This window comes from Chiloscyllium plagiosum, unplaced genomic scaffold (genome assembly GCF_037043375.1).
Source record: "Chiloscyllium plagiosum isolate Xiang-an unplaced genomic scaffold, Cpla_swu_hap1 HiC_scaffold_23, whole genome shotgun sequence".
Classification (NCBI taxonomy): domain Eukaryota; kingdom Metazoa; phylum Chordata; class Chondrichthyes; order Orectolobiformes; family Hemiscylliidae; genus Chiloscyllium; species Chiloscyllium plagiosum.
Window position 1 is genome coordinate 58257069 of NW_028270161.1, and position 19359 is coordinate 58276427.

At 40.9% G+C, this 19359-nt stretch overlaps 1 protein-coding gene across 1 annotated transcript in view; it reads left to right on the forward strand.

Moving 5' to 3' along the window:
* Nucleotides 1-19359, forward strand: part of vezt (vezatin, adherens junctions transmembrane protein) — a 105812-nt gene that overhangs the window by 56796 nt on the left and 29657 nt on the right. The window contains exons 5-8 of the mRNA XM_087999721.1: nt 196-480; nt 1411-1556; nt 15477-15625; nt 17683-18014. Of these exons, the coding sequence (XP_087855847.1) occupies nt 196-480; nt 1411-1556; nt 15477-15625; nt 17683-18014 (912 nt within the window). The remainder of the gene's footprint in view (nt 1-195; nt 481-1410; nt 1557-15476; nt 15626-17682; nt 18015-19359) is intronic.

Genomic DNA, 19359 nt, shown 5'->3' on the forward strand with positions numbered 1-19359 from the left:
TTATTTTATTGAATTCATGTCCCACCATCTGCCTTGGTGGGACTCAAGTCTGTGTCCCCAGAGCATTAGTCTGGGGCTCTGAATTAATATTCCTGTGAATTTACTACTACTCTGTTCAATTTTATTGTTTTATTTTCCAGAAATATTTGAGGAAACTTCCAGAGTACTAAATTTGTGTCTCTTCTTGCGTATTAGGGATATTTCAGCATTGGCTATCCTTGCTAGTGCCTTAGTTGTGACCTCAAACCACTGTGATACTTTCCCTTGGGGCCTTGTAGGAATGGGTCTGTGTGGCCTCAGTCTTTATATGGTTTTCAGAAGCTTCAGCTTATGGAGAACAGCCAAGCTCCAGCGATCCATGAGAAAATGCAACAGCAGTCTGGAAGATATAGTGATGAATAGCCACACTTTCACCAATCTTGTCAGAAAATCAATTCGACAAATTCAAGAGACAGAAGTCATTTCAAGAGGATTCATGTTGTGAGTCATTTTATACAAACATTGCTTTTTATTTCATTACCGACTGCAGCTAAAGTTATTTTATTTAACATTTTGGTCTGTTGAAGTTCCTCAAACTATTGAAAGTGGTGAAATTTTGTTAGTTCAAAATGTTGTAATTATGGGGCAGCAAAGGTAGTATACACAGCAAGTAGGTATAGAAAAATATCACTATATAAAAGATTTTTTTATTGATTAATAAGCCTGCATATATTGAGAGGTCTGGAGAAATGCCAAGAGGAAAAGAAGATTATAATGGCAGCAAATGATTAAGATAAAACATTACACAGACACAGATCTCTGAATATTGCAAGTTAAGCATCTTGGGTGGGTTCTTGCCACAAGCTGAAGTAGTATCCTGTAGTAGCTGGTCGAGCAATCCAATGTCTTTGTATAACTGAGTGAGACAGCCTACAAGCTTGGGGAAATTGTGTGAAGTTATCACTATGAAATTGTATGATTAAATCAATAGAAAAAAGGGAACACTTTATTTGAAGCATTATACTAAAATGATTAAGGCATCTTTCCTCACCATTTTATGTAATATTTGACTTCATGTTTTGCCTAGCTTGAATAACAACGAAAACATTTACTTTTTTCATGTACCTTCACTGATTGGATAATCTTAGCTCTGTTTAGAATTCAATCATTTTTCAGTACTTCCAGGTTTAAATCATACGATGCAAATGCGCATGCAAAGCTACAAAGCCTAATCCTTATGTATTCAAAATTTTTCAAAAACTTTGATAATGAGTTTCTATGATGAATTACATATGGAGTTTGATGCGTTTTGTTTTCCTGCAATTATTGATTCATCGTAAACTCATGAAATGATTCCAAGCAGAATTTTAATCATAACCAGCTTTGCAGAGAGAACTGTGCAGTATTTAGAGCTAACTGTTTGTTTTCCAGAGTGACTGCTGCATGTCCTGCCAGTAAGCTGGGGAACTCCAGGCAACAGCAAGGTCAGCAGCTAATTGGCCTTCGGAGGGCAGTGTACAGATCAGTGAGATCCGCCTATCGAGCTTCTCGAGTGGCTACCTGCCAGATGCTGAAGTCATATCCTTTTTGTTATGAATGTCCTCACAACTAAGTCACCAAGTAACTCTGTTTCCAATTTGGGTTGATAAATTTAAAGCACAGTTACAAGATTGTGTCATTAGCCCCTTGAGTTTGAACTGTGCCTTAACTGCATCCATCTGCCTTGGCTCCATGTCTGGTTATACAATCATCTAGGAAAAATCTATCAATCTCAGACTTAAGATTCTTAACAGCAGTTATTGTTTTTTGGGGGAAGAAATGTTTTGTAACTGCTCTTTTGAATCACCTGATCCTCATTTTTAATTTTTAATCCCTTTGTGCTAGATTCCCTACCAATATAATTCTCTATTTAATCTATTATTTATCTTCAAATCCAAAATGCCTTTATCAAATCACCCTTGACCATCCATGCTTTGGAAAATGCAAGTTTATTTTCGGTCATCCTCTCCTTTATAATCTAACCCTGAGAAAACTGACGACATCTGTATCTTTGATATTATTTCTTCATTTTTTTGGGTGTGGGCATTGCTGACTGGCAAACATTTATTACCCATCTCTAGGCTGCCCTTGAGAAGGTGATGGTGAGCCTCCTTCTTGAGCTGCTGCAGTCCACCTTTGTGGGTTGACCTATTAGGGAGGGAATTCCAGGATTTTGACCCAGTGACAAGGTAGTATCTTGATCAATCAGATTCATTGCATGCAATGTATTTTTCAATTATTGTCTATTGGGGATGTAGATTCCACATTTACTGACCATCCTGGTTACCTTAATGATGATGGGATAAAAGGAGGACCCTCTCTTTGAACCACTGCAGTCCTTTAACTATTAGCCACAGGCTGTGACAGATTCTCAAACCCATTCTCATAATATCTTATGTGAAACACGTGGTAAATTCCAATCCAATTCTTGTTATCAGACTTCAAAATCAATTCTCACAATGGAGTGAAGTTGGCAACAGCAGGATTTTGACACCATAACTATGTTATTCAGAACAACAATTAAGATTGTGAGCACCAAGAGTTGCAGTGGTGACCTTAAAGATTGTAGGGAAACAAATTTAGTAGGAAGAATTGCAATGAAATTTTTAGATTAGATTCCCTACAGCGTGGAAACAGGCCATTTGGCCGAACAAGTCCACACCAACCCTCCGAAGAATAACCCACCCAGACCCATTTCCCTCTGACTAATGCGCCGGTTCCCTGGCGCTATGAGGCAGCAAGTGCTAACCACTGAGCCACCATGCCGCCATAAGTGAAAATGAGAAACAAGGGCTCGCCCAGGATTGAACTCAGGACTTCTCATATTTCTGCACCATGAAAAGCCCAAAGTGAGAATCATACCTTGAGAGCAACAGGCTGTGTCAAAAAACAACTTACTCCTCTCTCCTTAAAAATATGTTGTTAGTCTTGAAATCCCCCACCCTAGGGAAAAGATACTTGCCATTCACCTTATCTGTATGCCTTTATTTTATAAACCTCTATAATGGCACCTCTCAACCTCCTACACTCCAGAGAAAATGTCCTATCCTAACCAACCTCTCCTTATAACTCAAACCATCCATTCCTGGCAACATAGAACATTACAGCGCAGTACAGGCCCTTCGGCCCTCTATGTTGCACCGACCTGTGGAACCAATCTGAAGCCCATCTATCCTACATTATTCCATTTTCATCCATATTGTGTAGATTAGATTAGATTAGATTACTTACAGTGTGGAAACAGGCCCTTCGGCCCAACAAGTCCACACCGACCCGCCGAAGCGCAACCCACCAATACCCCTACATTTACCCCTTACCTAACACTACGGGCAATTTAGCGTGGCCAATTCACCTGACCTGCACATTTTTTTTGGACTGTGGGAGGAAACCGGAGCACCCGGAGGAAACCCACGCAGACACGTGGAGAATATGCAAACTCCACACAGTCAGTCGCCTGAGGCAAGAATCAATGACCACTTAAATGCCCTCAAGGTTGGGGAGTCTATCACTGTTGCAGAAAGTGCATTTCACTCTCCTACTACTCTCTGAGTAAAGAAACTATTTCTGACATCTGTCCTATACCTATCACCCATCAATTTAAAGCAGTGTCCCCTCAACCTAGCCATCACCATCTGTGGAAAAAGGCTCTCATGGTCCACTCTATCTAACTCTCTGATTATCTTATGTCTCAATTAAGTCACCTCTCAACCTTCTCTCTAACGAAAACTGCCTCAAGTCCCTCAGCCTCTCCTCATAAAACCTTCCCTTCATATCAGGCAACATTCTAGTAAATCTCCCCTGAACCCTTTCCAAAGCTTCCCATCCTTGCTATAATGCGGTAACCAGAACTACGCAATACTCCAAGTGCGGCCGCACCAATGTTTTGTACAGCTGCAGCATGACCTCATGGCTCTGAAACTCAATCCCTCTAAAAATAAAAGGTAACACACCATATGCCTTCTTAACAGCCCTATCACTGGGTGGCTTTCAGGGATCTTTGTATATGGACACAGATCTCTCTGCTCTTCTACACTACCAAGAATCTTACCATTAGCCCAGTACACTTTATTCCTGTTACTTCTTCCAAAGTGAATCACCTGACACTTTTTCACATTAAACTCCATTTGCCACCTCTCAGCCCAGCTCTGCAGCTTAACTATGTCCCGCTGTAAACTGCAACATCCTTCAGCACTGTGCGTAACTCCACCGACCTTAGTGTCATCCCCAAATTTACTAACCCATCCTTCTACGCCCTCATCTAGGTCATTTATAAAAATGAAAAACAGCAGTGGCCCAAAACAGATCCTTGCGGTACACCACAAGTAACTAAACTCCAGGATGAACATTTCCCATCAACCACCACCCTATGTCTTCTTTCGGATAGCCAATTTCTGATCCAAACCGCTGAATCACCCTCCGTCCCATGTCTCGTATTTTGTGCAATAGCCTACCACGGGGAACCTTCTCAAAGCCTTACTGAAATCCATATGCACCACATCAACCACATTACCCTCATCTACCCATTTAGTCACAATCTCACAGGACTCCATAAGGTTAGTGAAGCACTACCTACCCTTTACAAAACCGTGTTGACTATCCCTAATCAACTTATTCCTTTCTAGATCATTATGAATCCAATCTCTTATAACCTTTTCCAATACCTCACCCACAACTGAAATAAGCCTCACTGGTCTATAATTACCAGGGTTGTCTCTACTCCCCCTCTTGAAAAGGGGGCAATATTTGCTGTCCCCCAGTATTATTGCACTATTCCTGTTGACAGTGAGTACATAAAGAACAAAGCCAAAGGCTCTGCAATGAGCTCCCTGGCTTCCCAGAGAATTCTAGGATAAATTCCATCCAACTGATCTGTTTTCACACTATCCAGAATTGCTAACACCTCCTCCTTCTGAACCTCAATCCTATCTAGTCTAGTAGCCTGTCTCTCAGTATTCTCCTTGACAACATTTGTTTTTTTTCCACTGTGAATACTGAGGAAAAATATTCATTTACCGCTTCCCCATCTCCTCTGACTCCATGCACAACTTTCCACTACTAGTCTTGAATGACCCTAATCTTTCTCTAGTCATTCTTTTATTCCTGATATACCTATAGAAAGCTTTAGGGTTTTCCTTGATCCTATCTGCCAACAATTTCTCATGTCCCCTCCTGGCTCTTCTTAGCTCTCTCTTTAGATCTTTCCTGGTTAACTTGTAACTCTCAAGCACCTGAACTGAGCCTTCACATCTCATCCTAACATAAGCCTTCTTCTTCCTAGCGAGTTTTGAGAAGATTTGTAGCTCAGTTTGAGGTTTTGGATGTAAGTTTGCTCACTGAGCTGAAAGGTTCATTTCCAGACGTTTTGTTACCTTACCAGGCAACGTCTTCAGTGGACCTCAAGTGAGGTACTGCTGAAAATTCCTGCTTTCTATTTATATGTTTGGGTTTCTTTGGGTTGGTGATATCATTTCCTGTGGTGATGTTATTTCCTGTGGTGAGGTCAGCCCTGTTCCTTTTCTCAGGGGGTGGTAGGTGGGGTCTAACTGGATGTATTTGTTGACAGAGTTCTGGTTGGAATGCCATGCTTCCAGGAATTCTCGTGCATGTCTTTGTTTGGCTTGTCCTAGGATGGATGTATTGTCCCAGTCGAAGTGATGTCCTTCCTCATCCATATGTGAGGCTACTAGTGAGAGAGGAACATGTCTTTTTGTGGCTCATTGGTGTTCATGTATCCTGGTAGCTAGTGTTCTGCCTGTTTGTCCAATGTAGTGTTTGTTACAGTCCTTGCATAGTATTTTGTAAATGATGTTAGTTTTGCTCATTGCTTCTTCCTCTTGACAAGAGATTCAACATGGAGTCATAGAGATGTACAGCATGGAAACAACAGACCCTTCGGTCCAACCCATCCATGCCGACCAGATATCCCAACCCAATCTAGTCCCACCTGCCAGCACCCGGCCCATATTCCTCCAAACCTATTCATATAACTATCCAAATGCCTCTTAAATGTTGCAATTGTACCAGCCACCACCACTTTCTCTGGAAGCTCATTCCATACAAGTACCACCCTCTGTGTGAAACAGTTGCCCCATAGGTCTCTTTTAGATGTTTCCCCTCTCACCCTAAACCTATACCCTCTAGTTCTGGACTCCCCGACACCAGGGGATTTTGCCTATTTACCCTATCCATACCCCTCATAATTTTGTAAACCTCTGTAAGGTCACCCCTCAGCCTACAACACTCCAGGGAAAACAGCCTTAGCCTGTTCAGCCTCTCCCTATAGCTCAAATCCTCCAACCCTGGCAACATCCTTGTAAATCTTTTCTGAACCCTTTCAAGTTTCACAACATCTTTCCGATTGGAAGGGGACCAGAGTTGCACGCAATATTCCAACAGTGGCCTAACCAATGTCCTGTACAGCCGCAACATGACCTCCCATCTCATATACTCAATACTCTGACCAATAAAAGAAAGCATACCAAACGCCGCCTTCACTATCCTATCTACCTGTGACTCCACTTTCCAGGAGCTATGCACCTGCACTCCAAGGTCTCTTTGTTCAGCAACACTCCTAGGACCTTACCATTAAGTGTATAAGTTCCCAAAATGCAGCAGCTCGCATTTATCTGAATTAAACTCCATCTTCCACTTCTCGGCCCATTGGTCCATCTGGTCAAGATCCTGTTGTAATCTGAGATAACCCTCTTTGCTGTCCATTACACCTCCAATTTTGGTGTCATCTGCAAACCTAATAACTAAACCTCTTATGCTCGCATCCAAATCATTTGTATAAATGACAAAAAGTAGAGGACCCAGCACCGATCCTTGTGGCAAAGGCCTCCAGTCTGAAAACTAACCCTCTACCACCACCCTCTGTCTTCTACTTTTGAGCCAGTTCTGTATCCAGATAGCTAATACTCCCTGTATTCTGTGAGATCTAAACTTGCTAATCAGTCTCCCATGGGGAATCTTGTCGAATGCCTGACTGAAGTCTGTATAGATCACATCTACCGCTCTGCCCTCATCAGTCCTCTTTGTTATTTCCTCAAAAAACTCAAAAAACACACAAAGCCATGTTGACTATCCCTAATCAGTCCTTGCCTTTCCAAATACATGTACATCCTGTCCCTCAGGATTCCCTCCAACAACTTGCCCACTACCGACGTCAGGCTCACTGGTCTATAATTCCCTGCTTGTCCCTATTACCCTTCTTAAACAGTGGCACCACAGAACTTCTTTAGTAAACCACGGCTCCCTCGCTCGACTACTTCCTCCCTGCCTGACAGGTACATACTTATCAAGGACACGCAGTAGCAGTTCCTTGAATAAGCTCCACATTTCAATTGTGCCTAGGCGTTGCAGTTTCCTTCCCCATCCTATGCATCCTCAATCTTGCCTAATCACATCATAATTGCCTTTCCCTCAGTAATAAATCTTGCCCTTCAGTATATACCTATCCCTTACCATCGTTAAAGTAAACATAACCGAATTGTGGTCATATCACCAAAGTGCTCACCTACCTCCAAATCTAGCACCCTGCTGGGTTCATTAGCCAGTACCAAATCCAATGTGGCCTCGCCCCTTGTTGGCCAGTCTACATACTGTCAGAAAACCATCCTGCACTCATTCGACAAAACCTGACCCATCTAAAGTCCACGAACTATAGTATTTCCAGTCAATATTTGGAAAATTAAAATCCCTCATAACAACTAACTTGTCACTTTCGCTCCTATCCAGAATCATCTTTGCTATCCTTTCCTCTATATCTCTGGAACTATATGGAAGCCGATAGATAACTCCTAACAGGGTGACCTCTCCTTTCCTGTTTCTAACTTCAGCCCGTGAGTCCTCGAACATCCTTTTTGCCACGGTAATACTGTCCTTGATTAGCAATGCCAGGCCTCCCCCTCTTTTACCATCTTCTTTGTTCTTACTGAGCATCTAAATCCCAGAACCTGCAACAACTATTCCTGTCCCTGCTCTATCCATGTCTCCGAAATGGCCACAACATCGAAGTCTCAGGTCCCAACCCATGCTGCAAGTTCACCCACCTTATTCCGAAGCGTCCTGGTAAATCTCTTCTGAACCCTCTGTAACTTAATAATATCCTTCCTGTAACAGGATGACCAGAACTGGACACTATTCCAGGAGAGGCCTACCAAGATCCTGTACAACCTCAACATAATGTCCCAACTCCTAACTCTGAGCAATGAAGGCAAGCATGTTAAATGCTTTCTTAACTACCTGACATGTGAAGCAAACTTCAAAGAATTTTATACCTGAACCCCTAAGTCTTTCTGTTCTGCAACATTACATAAGGCCTTACTTTTAATTGTATAAGTTTTGCCTTTGTTTGTCGCATTTAATCAAATTAAACTCCATTTATCACTCCTCAGCCCATTGACCCAATTGATTAACATCTTTTTGTTCTCCCAGAAGCATGTTTGTTTTCATTGGAAAGACAGCGGCAACAAAATTATGAGAGGCAAAATGGTGGATAGTCTGAGGCTTTTTCCCACTGTTGAAATTTCAATTACACGGGGGCCTCATGTTCAAGGTGAGAAGGATAAAACTTAAGGGGGATGTACAAGGGAAGATTTTCATGCAGAGAGTGGTAGGAGCCTGGAATGCACTACCAGAAGAGGTGGTGGAAGCAGGCACATTGGCGACATTTAAGAGGCATCTGGATGGTTACATGAATATGGAGGGATACAGACCGCAGATTTGTTTTTTCTTGTAGTTAGGGCATGATGATCAGCGCAGGCTTCTTCGCTGTTCACTGTACCAGTAAACTTGTTGTCTTCTGCAAACTTACCAAACATGCTTTCTATATTCACATCTAAATCATTTATATAAAATGACAAACAAAAGTGGACTCAGCACTGATTCCTGTGGAAATCCACAGGTAACAGGCCTCCAGTCCAAAAAAGAACCCTCCACCATCACTCTGTCTCCTGCCATTAAGCCAATTTTGTGAAGATGCAGTCAGTCATGTGACTATATAGCCATGAGGACAGATTTAGCTCGAGTAGATTGGACTGGAAGGATAAATTGTAAGACAGCAGATAAGCAGTAGCAGATATTTCAGGTGCTATTCAATTCCTCACAACTCCGACATATCCCAGTGAGAAAGAACGATGGTAATGGGGGTAAAAAAATTCATGGCTAAACAGGGAGGTCAAGGACAATATAAAGGCCAAAACTAACGTGTGCCCTATTGCAAAGGTCAGTGGCAGGCTGGAAGATTTAGAAACTTGCAAACATAATCAAAGGGATACTAAAAAATTAATACGTAGAGCTAAGGTAAATTATGAAAGAAAACTAGCACAAAATAGAAAAATGATAGCAAAAGCTTCTAAGGGTATATAAAAGGGAAAAGAGTCGCTAATGTGAATGTTGGTCCCTTGGAAGATGAAACCAGAGAGTTAATAGTGGAGAACACGGAGATGGCAGAGATGCTGAATCAATATTTTGTCTCAGTTTCCATGGGGGAGGACAATAGTATCATTGGAACAGGCAAGTTAGAGGCAATAGACAAGGTAGAACCTAGAACAATAGGAAAAAGGTACAAGCAAGCTATTAAGATTGAGGACTAACAAGTCCACTGAGCCTAATAGCCTACATCCTAGGGTATTAAAGGAAGTGGCAACGGAAGTGGCTACACTAACACCCTTTAATCAGAAAGAGAGCGAGGCAAAAATGTGGGAAATTACAGACCAGTTCATTTCTCAACAACAGTTGTTAAACTATTTGGAGATGCCGGTGTTGGACTGGGGTGTACAAAGTTAAAATCACACAACACCAGGTTATAGTCCAACAGGTTTAATTGGAAGCAGACTAGCTTTCGGAGTGACGCTCCTTCATCAGGTGATAGTGGAGGGCTCGATCGTAACACAGAATTTATAGCAAAAATTTGCAGCGTGATGTAACTGAAATTATACATTGAAAAATTGATTGTCTGTTAAGCCTTTCATCTGTTAGAATACAGTGATAGTTTCACTTCTTTCATGTGTAAATCACAAAACCTCTTTTTTAAAGTTGCGTTCTCGAGTTAGCTGTTAACAATGGTGATAGCTAGACAATATGTTGAAGGTGTTAGCCCCCGTGTTCTCTGTCTATGACCTGATGTTTAGATTGATTCTAATCTAAAAAGTGAGATAACAGAGTTTTACATGAATGTATGCAGTTTTGAGCAAAGTGCAATGTAACTCTGCAAGTACAAATTCACCCCACAAAATATGTGTGTGCATGTGGGTCTTTGTCTGCCTGTGTGGGTGTCTGTCTGGGGTGGGGGTTGTGAGTGTGAGAAAGTGTGTGTGTGTGTGTGTGTAGTGAATGCAGAGTGTCTTAAGTCTGTGAGGGGGTGCATGTGTGGGAGTGTCCAGGACATTCAGCCTCGGACCTTCGGGTGACCATCCTCCAAGGTGAACTTCAGGACAGGCAGCAGAGGAAAATGGTCGAGCAGAGGCTGATAGCTAAGTTCAGTACCCATAGGGAGGGCCTCAACTGGGACCTTGGGTACATGTCACATTACAAGTGATCACCATTGCACTACACGCACACACAGATATTCCTACACACACACACACACACACACTCACATACACAGGACACAGGTACACACAGACGCGCACACAGACACTTTCTCACACTCCCAACCCCCACCCCAGACAGACACATACACAGACAGACAAAGACCCACATGCACACATATATTTTGTGGGGTGAATTTGTACTTGCAGAGTTACATTGCACTTTGCTCAAAAACTGCATACATTCATGTAGAACTCTGAGCTCAAAAACTGCATGAATTTATGTAAAACTCTGTTATCTCACTTTTTAGATTAGAATCAATCTAAACATCAGGTCATAGACAGAGAACACAGGGGGCTAACACCTTCAACATATTTTCTAGCTATCACCATTGTTAACAGCTAACCCGTCAAAGCGCTATCCATCAGAGTCAGTGTGCTTTTGTGAAGGGCAAATCATATTTGACTAATCTGCTAGAGTTCTTTGAAGATGTAACAAGCAAGGTGGATAATGGAGATGCTCTAGATGTAATTTAGCTGGACTTCCAGAAGGCGTTTGATAAGGTGTCGCCCAAAAGGTTAATTCACAAGGTTGGATCTTATGGGATTAGGAATAATTTATTAGCCTGGATAGATGACTAGCTGATGGACAGAAGACAGAGAGTCGGGATAAATGGGTTTATTTCTGGAATGCAACTTAAAAAAAAAAGGTTTTGTGAATTACACATGAAAGAAGTGAAACTATCACTGTATTGTAACTGATTGTCTGTTAAGCCTTTCATCTATTTTTCAATGTATAATTTCAGTTACATCACACTGCAAATTTTTGCTATAAATTCTGTGTTACGATCGAGCCCTCTACTATCACCTGATGAAGGAGCGTCGCTCCGAAAGCTAGTGTGCTTCCAATTAAACCTGTTGGACTATAACCTGGTGCTGTGTGATTTTTAATGTTGAGAAAGTGTTTGAATCAATTATCAAGGAAGCAGTATCAGCACATTTGGAAAGTCAAAGCGCTATCCATCAGAGTCAGTGTGCTTTTGTGAAGGGCAAATCATATTTGACTAATCTGCTAGAGTTCTTTGAAGATGTAACAAGCAAGGTGGATAATGGAGATGCTCTAGATGTAATTTAGCTGGACTTCCAGAAGGCGTTTGATAAGGTGTCGCCCAAAAGGTTAATTCACAAGGTTGGATTTTATGGGATTAGGAATAATTTATTAGCCTGGATAGATGACTAGCTGATGGACAGAAGACAGAGAGTCGGGATAAATGGGTTTATTTCTGGACGGCAAGATCTGACTAATGGGGTGTCACCGGGTTCGATCCTTGGACCCCAGCTGTTTTGAGTCTAAATTAATGACTTGGATACAGGGACAGAAGGCTGCATAGCCAAATTTGCGCATGACATAAAAATACACAGGACGGTAAATTGCAGTGAGGAAATAAGAACCTTATAAATGGATACAGATAAGTTAGGAGATGGGGCCAAAGTGTGGCAGATGGAGTTTAACATGGATAAGTGCAAGGTCACACATTTGGGTCGAAGAAAATGAGAAGGTGACCTGTTATCTTAATGGGGCGAGATTTGGATGCTGCAGTGCAGAGGGATCTGGGTGTACTTGTTCAAGAGTCACAGCAAACTAGCATGTAGGTAATGCAGATAATAAAGAAAGCAAATGGAATGTTGGCCTTTATAGCTAAAGGAATAGAATATAAAGGGAAGTATTGTTGCAACAATACAAGGTATTGGTGAGACCACTCATGGAGTATTGTGCACAGTTTTGGTCTACTTATTTGAGGAAAGATGTTGTGGCATTGGAGACAGTTCAGAAGAGTTTCACTGGATTGATTCCAGAGATGAGGAGTTTGTGATGTGCAGAGAAATTGAACAGTTTAGGCGTGTACTGTCTGGAATTTACTTGAATGAGGAGAGATCAGATTGAGGTATTCAAGATGATAAAAGGTATGGATAAAATAGATTTGGAGTGGATGCTGCTTCTTGTGGGACATTCTAGGACAAAACAGCGTTGAGGAGAAATTACTTCACCCAAACAGTTGTGAATCTGTCGAATTTGCTACCCCAAAGTGCGATGGATGTTAGAGCATTAAGTAAATTTAAGGAGGAGTTAGACAAATTTTTAATTGTCAATGGGTTGAAGGGATATGGAGAGAAGACAGGAAAAAGGGGGAAAGGAGCATATCAGCCATGATCGAATGGGTGAGCAGACTTGATGGGTCAAATAGTCTAATTCTGCTCCTATATCTGAGGAACTTACGAATCTAGTTGTGACAGGTTAAGCCACAGAATGTACCAGTGACCCAGAGTTCCATGAGCAGTGATATCATTGTTATAGGATACATTGCTAACAAGGGCTCCGGGAAGCAGGGTGGAAGTTTGAGTCCTGGGTATTGGGTTGCCACACCTCCCACCCTGTGGAGTGGGCATCTTCCCTGAATTAGTCCAGCAGTGTCATTTCATTCCATTGCTTCTGTGATATGTTATGGACCAAGCCAGACCCCCTCAAAACATTTTAAGAGCATAGCCCAGACCCTAACTTTTCTAGTTGTTTCAAGCAGATGTAAGGTGGATATCCCAGGAGTGATGCAGCTGGTCAACCCACTTGGTCTCAAATAAAACAGAATTATTTACATATCACCAAAGAAAACAAACAAAAGAAAACAGAATTTAGAATGACAGTGCTTTGAAAACGCGACCAACATGATATCTCACGTAACTTAACAAAGACTTGTTCCAATTTCCTGCAACATCCCATAAACACACTCCTTGGCAAAAAGGTAAACTCCAAAACCGGTTTTTACAGGCGAGAGATGTCAGAGAGAACCAGCCAGGGATCATTGGCTGAAGCATGGGACCTCTTTTTTTTTTCCCCAGCAGCTTCTCCGGCTTTGCAGCTTAAAAAACTAAACCAAACTAGAAAAATTCCTGAACTGGGAGAACTGGCCACTCCCCTTGCATTGTACAAGTGTTTTTATTTTAATAAGCCTAAAAGCCCTTTTCGTTGAGAGCTGCCTAAGGCAGTATCTGTTTGCCATATCAAAGTGGCCTAATCCCAGACAAATTAGAACCTCTGCTTTTTACTACCCTTTTTGAAGAAAAACAAGGACAACATTACTTTGTTAGGAGTAGCATCGTCACAGCTGTTAGATGGTTCTTTGCACTACATCATAGTGATTGATGTACACGATAAATGTGCCCTACTTTTAAAACAGTAACCTCTAGTTCGAAATTCTCCCAGACAGTGAAATGGCCGCTTCACCTGGACTCTATCATCACCCCAGGTTCGTGTATACTTCAATCAAGTCCCTTATTCTTTTTAACTTCAGTGATACAAGTCTAACCTATCCAATTTTTCCCACTTCAGACAACCCACCCATTCCTAGTTGTTAGTCTGGTAAACCTTCTCTGAACTGCTTTTTCATATAAAAAAAAAGTGACCAGTACTGTACAAATTACTCCAGATAAGGTCTCACCAGTATACTATATAACTGAAGCATAAACACCCTAAAATTCACAGGGTGACACAGTGGCCCAGTGGTTAGCACTGCTGCCTCACAGTGCCAGGGACCTGGGTTTGATTCCAGCCTCGGGCGACTGTGTGGCATTTTCACATTCTCCCCGTGTCCTCCGGATGCTCAGATTTTCTCCCACAATCCAAAGATATGCAGGTCAGGTGAATTGGCCATGCTAAATTGCCCATAGTGGATGTGTAGGTTAGGTGCATTAGTCAGGGATAAATGTAGAGTAATAGGTAGGGGAATGGGTCTGGATTGGTTCCTCTTCGGAAGGTCAATGTGGACTTGTTGGGCTTTCCCCTAGCAATAAACAAAAACATTCTACTAGCTTTCCTAATGACTTGGTGTGCCTGCATAATAGCCAATTCATCCATTTGGACAGCCAAATCCTTTGGCATCTCTGAACATTGCTGCTTCCCAATATTTAGTTAATGCATTTCTTTTCGATGCTTTCTGCCAAAATGGGCAATTTAACAGTTTGGCAGGAAGAATTGAAATAAAACACCTTCCAAAATGTTCCATGAAGAGAAAGCAAAGTTAAGTTTTTCTTCAGTTCTGAAGAAGGGCCACTGGACACAAAATGTTAACTTTGCAGGTTTACAGTTGCTGTCAGACCTGATGAGTTTTTCCAGCAATTTCTGATTTTGTCCCTAACTTTTCATTTGAGAACGAAGTACTAGTGATGCTGTAAATCTGAAACTAAAAGAGAAAATTGTGGAGGAAAGATCTTCAATCTGAAATATTAATACTGTTTCTCTCCAAGTTGTTACAAGACCTGCTGAGCTTTTCCAGAATTCTGTGTTTATATTTCAATTTTTGAGCCTCATCTACAGACTAAAATTGTTCTTTGTCTCTATGTTAAAAGACTGTCAATGGAAATCAGCCTCTCAGAAATCAAGTATCTTAAATCCACGTATTCCTCCAGTTTCATTCGCCTACTACTGATTATCGAAGGGTGATAAAAACAAGTATTTTCCTTTTTACAAGTGAAGTTTTACTCCATATACATGACCTTAAAAAATATGCACATCACTATTTTGTTTAAAAACTTGTATTGAGATTTACTAATTATGGCTTAACTCTATTGTCTTTATTTTAGACCAAGACACAAGTATGTTTTAAAAAACATGTTTGAACAGAGTTTAGTTTCAGTAATTAGCTAATTTCACTTTATAGTATTATCCAGTAGTCTAAATCATACAGTATTTTTCAATTGATTATATTTTTAACTTTTGTTCCAAAGAACATGCTGTAATAAATTGGTCGAAATAGGTCAAGTCTGAATATGTTGCTTTGATTTGTTTATTTACTCTGATAAGACATGAGTATGGCTCAGAGAACAGTTTGCAGGCTGACAATGACTTGTTATAATGCCTTAATTATTATTAAACCTATCCTCTGAACTCTGAAATTGATAACGTGACTAATTACCTCTCTGCAATCCCAATAAATGAGCTTGGCATGGGACTCGACAAAGACCTTGTGTCTGAGGAGGAGGCCCAGGAGCTGACAGATTGTTACAGTCTCAAGGACTTAAAGGTGTGTGGAGCATTACAATCTAAGGTGGAAAAGACATGTTATACTTAATCAAAGTAAAACTTTTACATATTAATGTTTTTTTAAGTTCACTGCAACATGAATTTTATGGGAATTTAGATAAACACATGAAGGAGCAATGAATCAGTTGAAGTCAGACAGGATGTACCTCAAGTGGAGCACATTCACCGGAAAAGACCAGATAGGCCTCTCTGTGTGCTATGAAGGTAATGTGTAGTAGAAACGTCTCCCAATCAAAGGTTCCTTCAAGCAGATTAACCTTAATGGAGAATTAGCTACAGTCAGTTCTGCTATTACACGGTAGTCCTGTTCTTGTGCAACTCTGTGATATAAGAAAATCTCATAATAGCAGGACCATTTAAACTAATGGGGCTGGAATTGCGTTATAACTATTATATGCTTTTAAAACAATGTCCCCAATTCGTCAATCGTGGATTAGCAATTTGCATTAACAAAATGTGCATTATAGAAGAACAACCTATATTTTATCTCCAGAGTAAAAACACCTTTAATACCACAGATATGACTTTTATGAATGGTATTTTCTTTCCACAGTGACAATACTATGATTTTAAGAAGTGTATTTTGTCATGCAGAGAGGTTGAGACAGAGGTGTCGAGTGATCTGTTCCAGGCCAATAACATAACCAGTTTGTGAGGCCATGGGGTTGTTTTTACAAGTTGGAACAATACAGGCAGCCCAAAGAGGTGGGATCAAACTCCCTCAGAACCCAGACTTTAGTTTAATGTTCAGTAGCAGTTGAGGTTTAGGAATTGCTACACATTTCTCCCTGCTACAATTTTCTCTTGAAGTTCTTTCCTCCTGGACTAGAGAATTGCATTTGAGACAATCTATATTACTGAATTTGACTTTGCTAAGGGTGTGTTTATGCAATGTTACTATATTGGAACAGTTGCTGTTTAGTTAAATAATCTATTACTTATTAAGTTTTCCAGTAGGGTTAAGTTATTGCAATTCTTCTTTCTTTTGTTTGTATTTTAACTAAAGCGTAAGAATAAAATGTGTTTTACTTCAAGTCTGGTAGTCTGACCAATCAAATTGCATCCTTACACTTGCCTTTAAAATTAAGAAAAAGTTGGAGTCTGGCCATTTAAAATATTTTGAGGGGGTTTGGTCTAGTGCATAACACCAAAAGCACTGTTTTTAGTTGCACTGTTTAATTGCTTATTTTACTGTGCTGCCAACTACTGGCTTCAGTACATAAAATCCTTACAGTGTGGAAGCAGGCCATTCAGCCCATTGAGTTCACACCAACCCTCTGATGAGCATCCCACCCAGACCCACCTTAACCCATAACCCTGCACTTCCCACACCTAACCTACAAATCCCTGGAAATTATGGGCATCTTAGCAATGAGCAATGTACCTAAACTGCACATCTTTGAACTAGTTTTAATCTCTTTGTATGGAAGTGCCTGGACTCATTGGTGCAGCATGGTGGAGTTCACAGCAGCCCATGCTATGAAGGTGCAATACCTGGGTTTGTCCCTGCAAGCTTTCCTGCTGTCAACAGTGAAAAAAGCTAAGCAAAGGTCAAGTAGTTAATCCACAGGAAGAGAGAATCAGAAGACAACACGTGCTCACTCTTCTGTCTTCCTCAAGAGGAAAACAAAGAAAAAACATTGTTACATCTCACAAATATAATACAAGATGGGAAGCAACTGTGTAATTTCTGATGAATCCATTCAGTAACAATCCTGCATATGTGCAGTTAGTGAATTATAATAGTCTGAAATGGGATAAATTTACATGTTTGTTTACATTGTGCATACAAGTTTCAAATACATAGTGCAGGTCCTAGTTGTACCAGGAATAAATAGAATAGATAAAATTCTTCACTTTAGGGTAATTGTTCTTTACAGTGGCAAATATGGTACTGCATGTTTTAAAATGATTATGCCTGTCATGTTGCTCGAATGAATTCAGCAAAATTATTCAGATTATACAGACCACTAAATAACTCTATTGATTTTGGTAGATATTTTCATGTTTCACTGAAGTATAACTCATTCTGCACAGGTACTGTTTCAGCTTTGGGTAGGTCAAAGCTCAGAGTTCTTCAGGCGCCTGGCTTTGTTATTATCTCCAGTCCAGGCTGCATCCAAATCCCATATTACTGCAGAGCACTTGGCACACCATATCGTTGCAGAAGTAACCCAGAATGTACCTCATGTCCTTACAAGTTGCCTTGAAGAGTTGAAACACAGCTATGACTTCCACAGATATTGGCAGGTACAGCACCTATCTAATTTAGAACCATCAAATAAGACCAAACAACAATCAAGGGAGCTGACGAATGTATACACCGTGATGCGTAGCCTGCAGCTCCACCTTAAAGCGCTACTAAATGAGTAAGTTCATGCATTTAACAGAAATATTGTGTTATGTTAATATAATATTGGTATCACTGTCTTCTTATAGATCTGTATTGACTAATTTGATGCAGTATTCTATAATATTACTGTCAGTGTTCTGCAATAATAGAATCTCAAAATCATTGTTTGGATCAGAACATGGTCTATCTGAAAATGTTTTAAGTTTCCTGCAATTAATTCAGTTTGTATTTGCTATTATTCTGAAGAATTCAAAAAAGGGAGGAGAGCTCTGCCAGTTAATCATGGTTCCTTTATGCATGTAACTTAATTGCTCCAATTCTTTTCTTTTTTTATTTATTCATTTTTTAGGGGAATGTTGGCATCGCTGGCTGGCCAGCATTTATTAGCCATCCCTAGTTGCCCTTGAGAGGTGGTAGTGAACTGCCTTCTTGAACCACTGCAGTGTACCTGCTGTGAATTGACCCACAATGTCCTTAGGGAATTCCAGGATTTTCACCCAGCGACAGTGAAGGACTGTGATATATTTCTGAATCAAGATGGTGAGTGACTTGGAGGTGAACTTAAAGGTGGTGTTCCCAAATATGTGCTACCCTTGTCCTTCAAGGTGAAAGTGGACATGGGTTTGGAGGGTGCTGTCTGAGGACCTTTGGTGAATTTCTGCAGTGTATCTTGTATATAGTACACACTGCTACTATTGAACATCAGTGATGGAGGGAGTGGATGCTTGTGGATGCAGTGCCAGTCAAGCAGCTGCTTTGTTCTGGATCGTGTCTTAAGTGTTGTTGGGGCTGTACTCATCCAGGCAAGCAGGGAGTATTCCATTACACTCCTGACTTGTGCCTTGTAGATGGTGGGCAGGCTTTGGGGATTCAGGAGATGAGTTACTTGTCACAGTATTCCTCACCTCTGACCTGCTCTTGTCACCACTGCGTTTATGTAGTAAATCCAGTTAAGTTTCTGATCAAGGATAACTCCCAGATATTGATAGTGGTGGTTTCGGTGATGGTAACACCATTGGGGCAGTGGTTAGATTTTCTCTTGTTGCTGATGGTCATGGCCTGGCATTTGTGTGGTGCAGATGTTATTTGCCACTTCTCAGCCCAAGCCTGGATATTGTCCAGATCTTGTTGCATTTAGACACAGACTGTTTCAGTTTCTGAGGAGTAGCAAATGGTGCTTAACATTGTGCAATCATCGGCGAACATCCCCACTTCTGACCTGATGGAGGGAAGGTCATTGATGAAGCAGCTGAAGATGTTTGGGCCTAGGACACTATCCTGAGAAACACCTGAAGAGATATCCTGGAGCTGAAATGATTGACCTCCAACTACCACGGCCATCTTTCTATGTGTCAGGTATG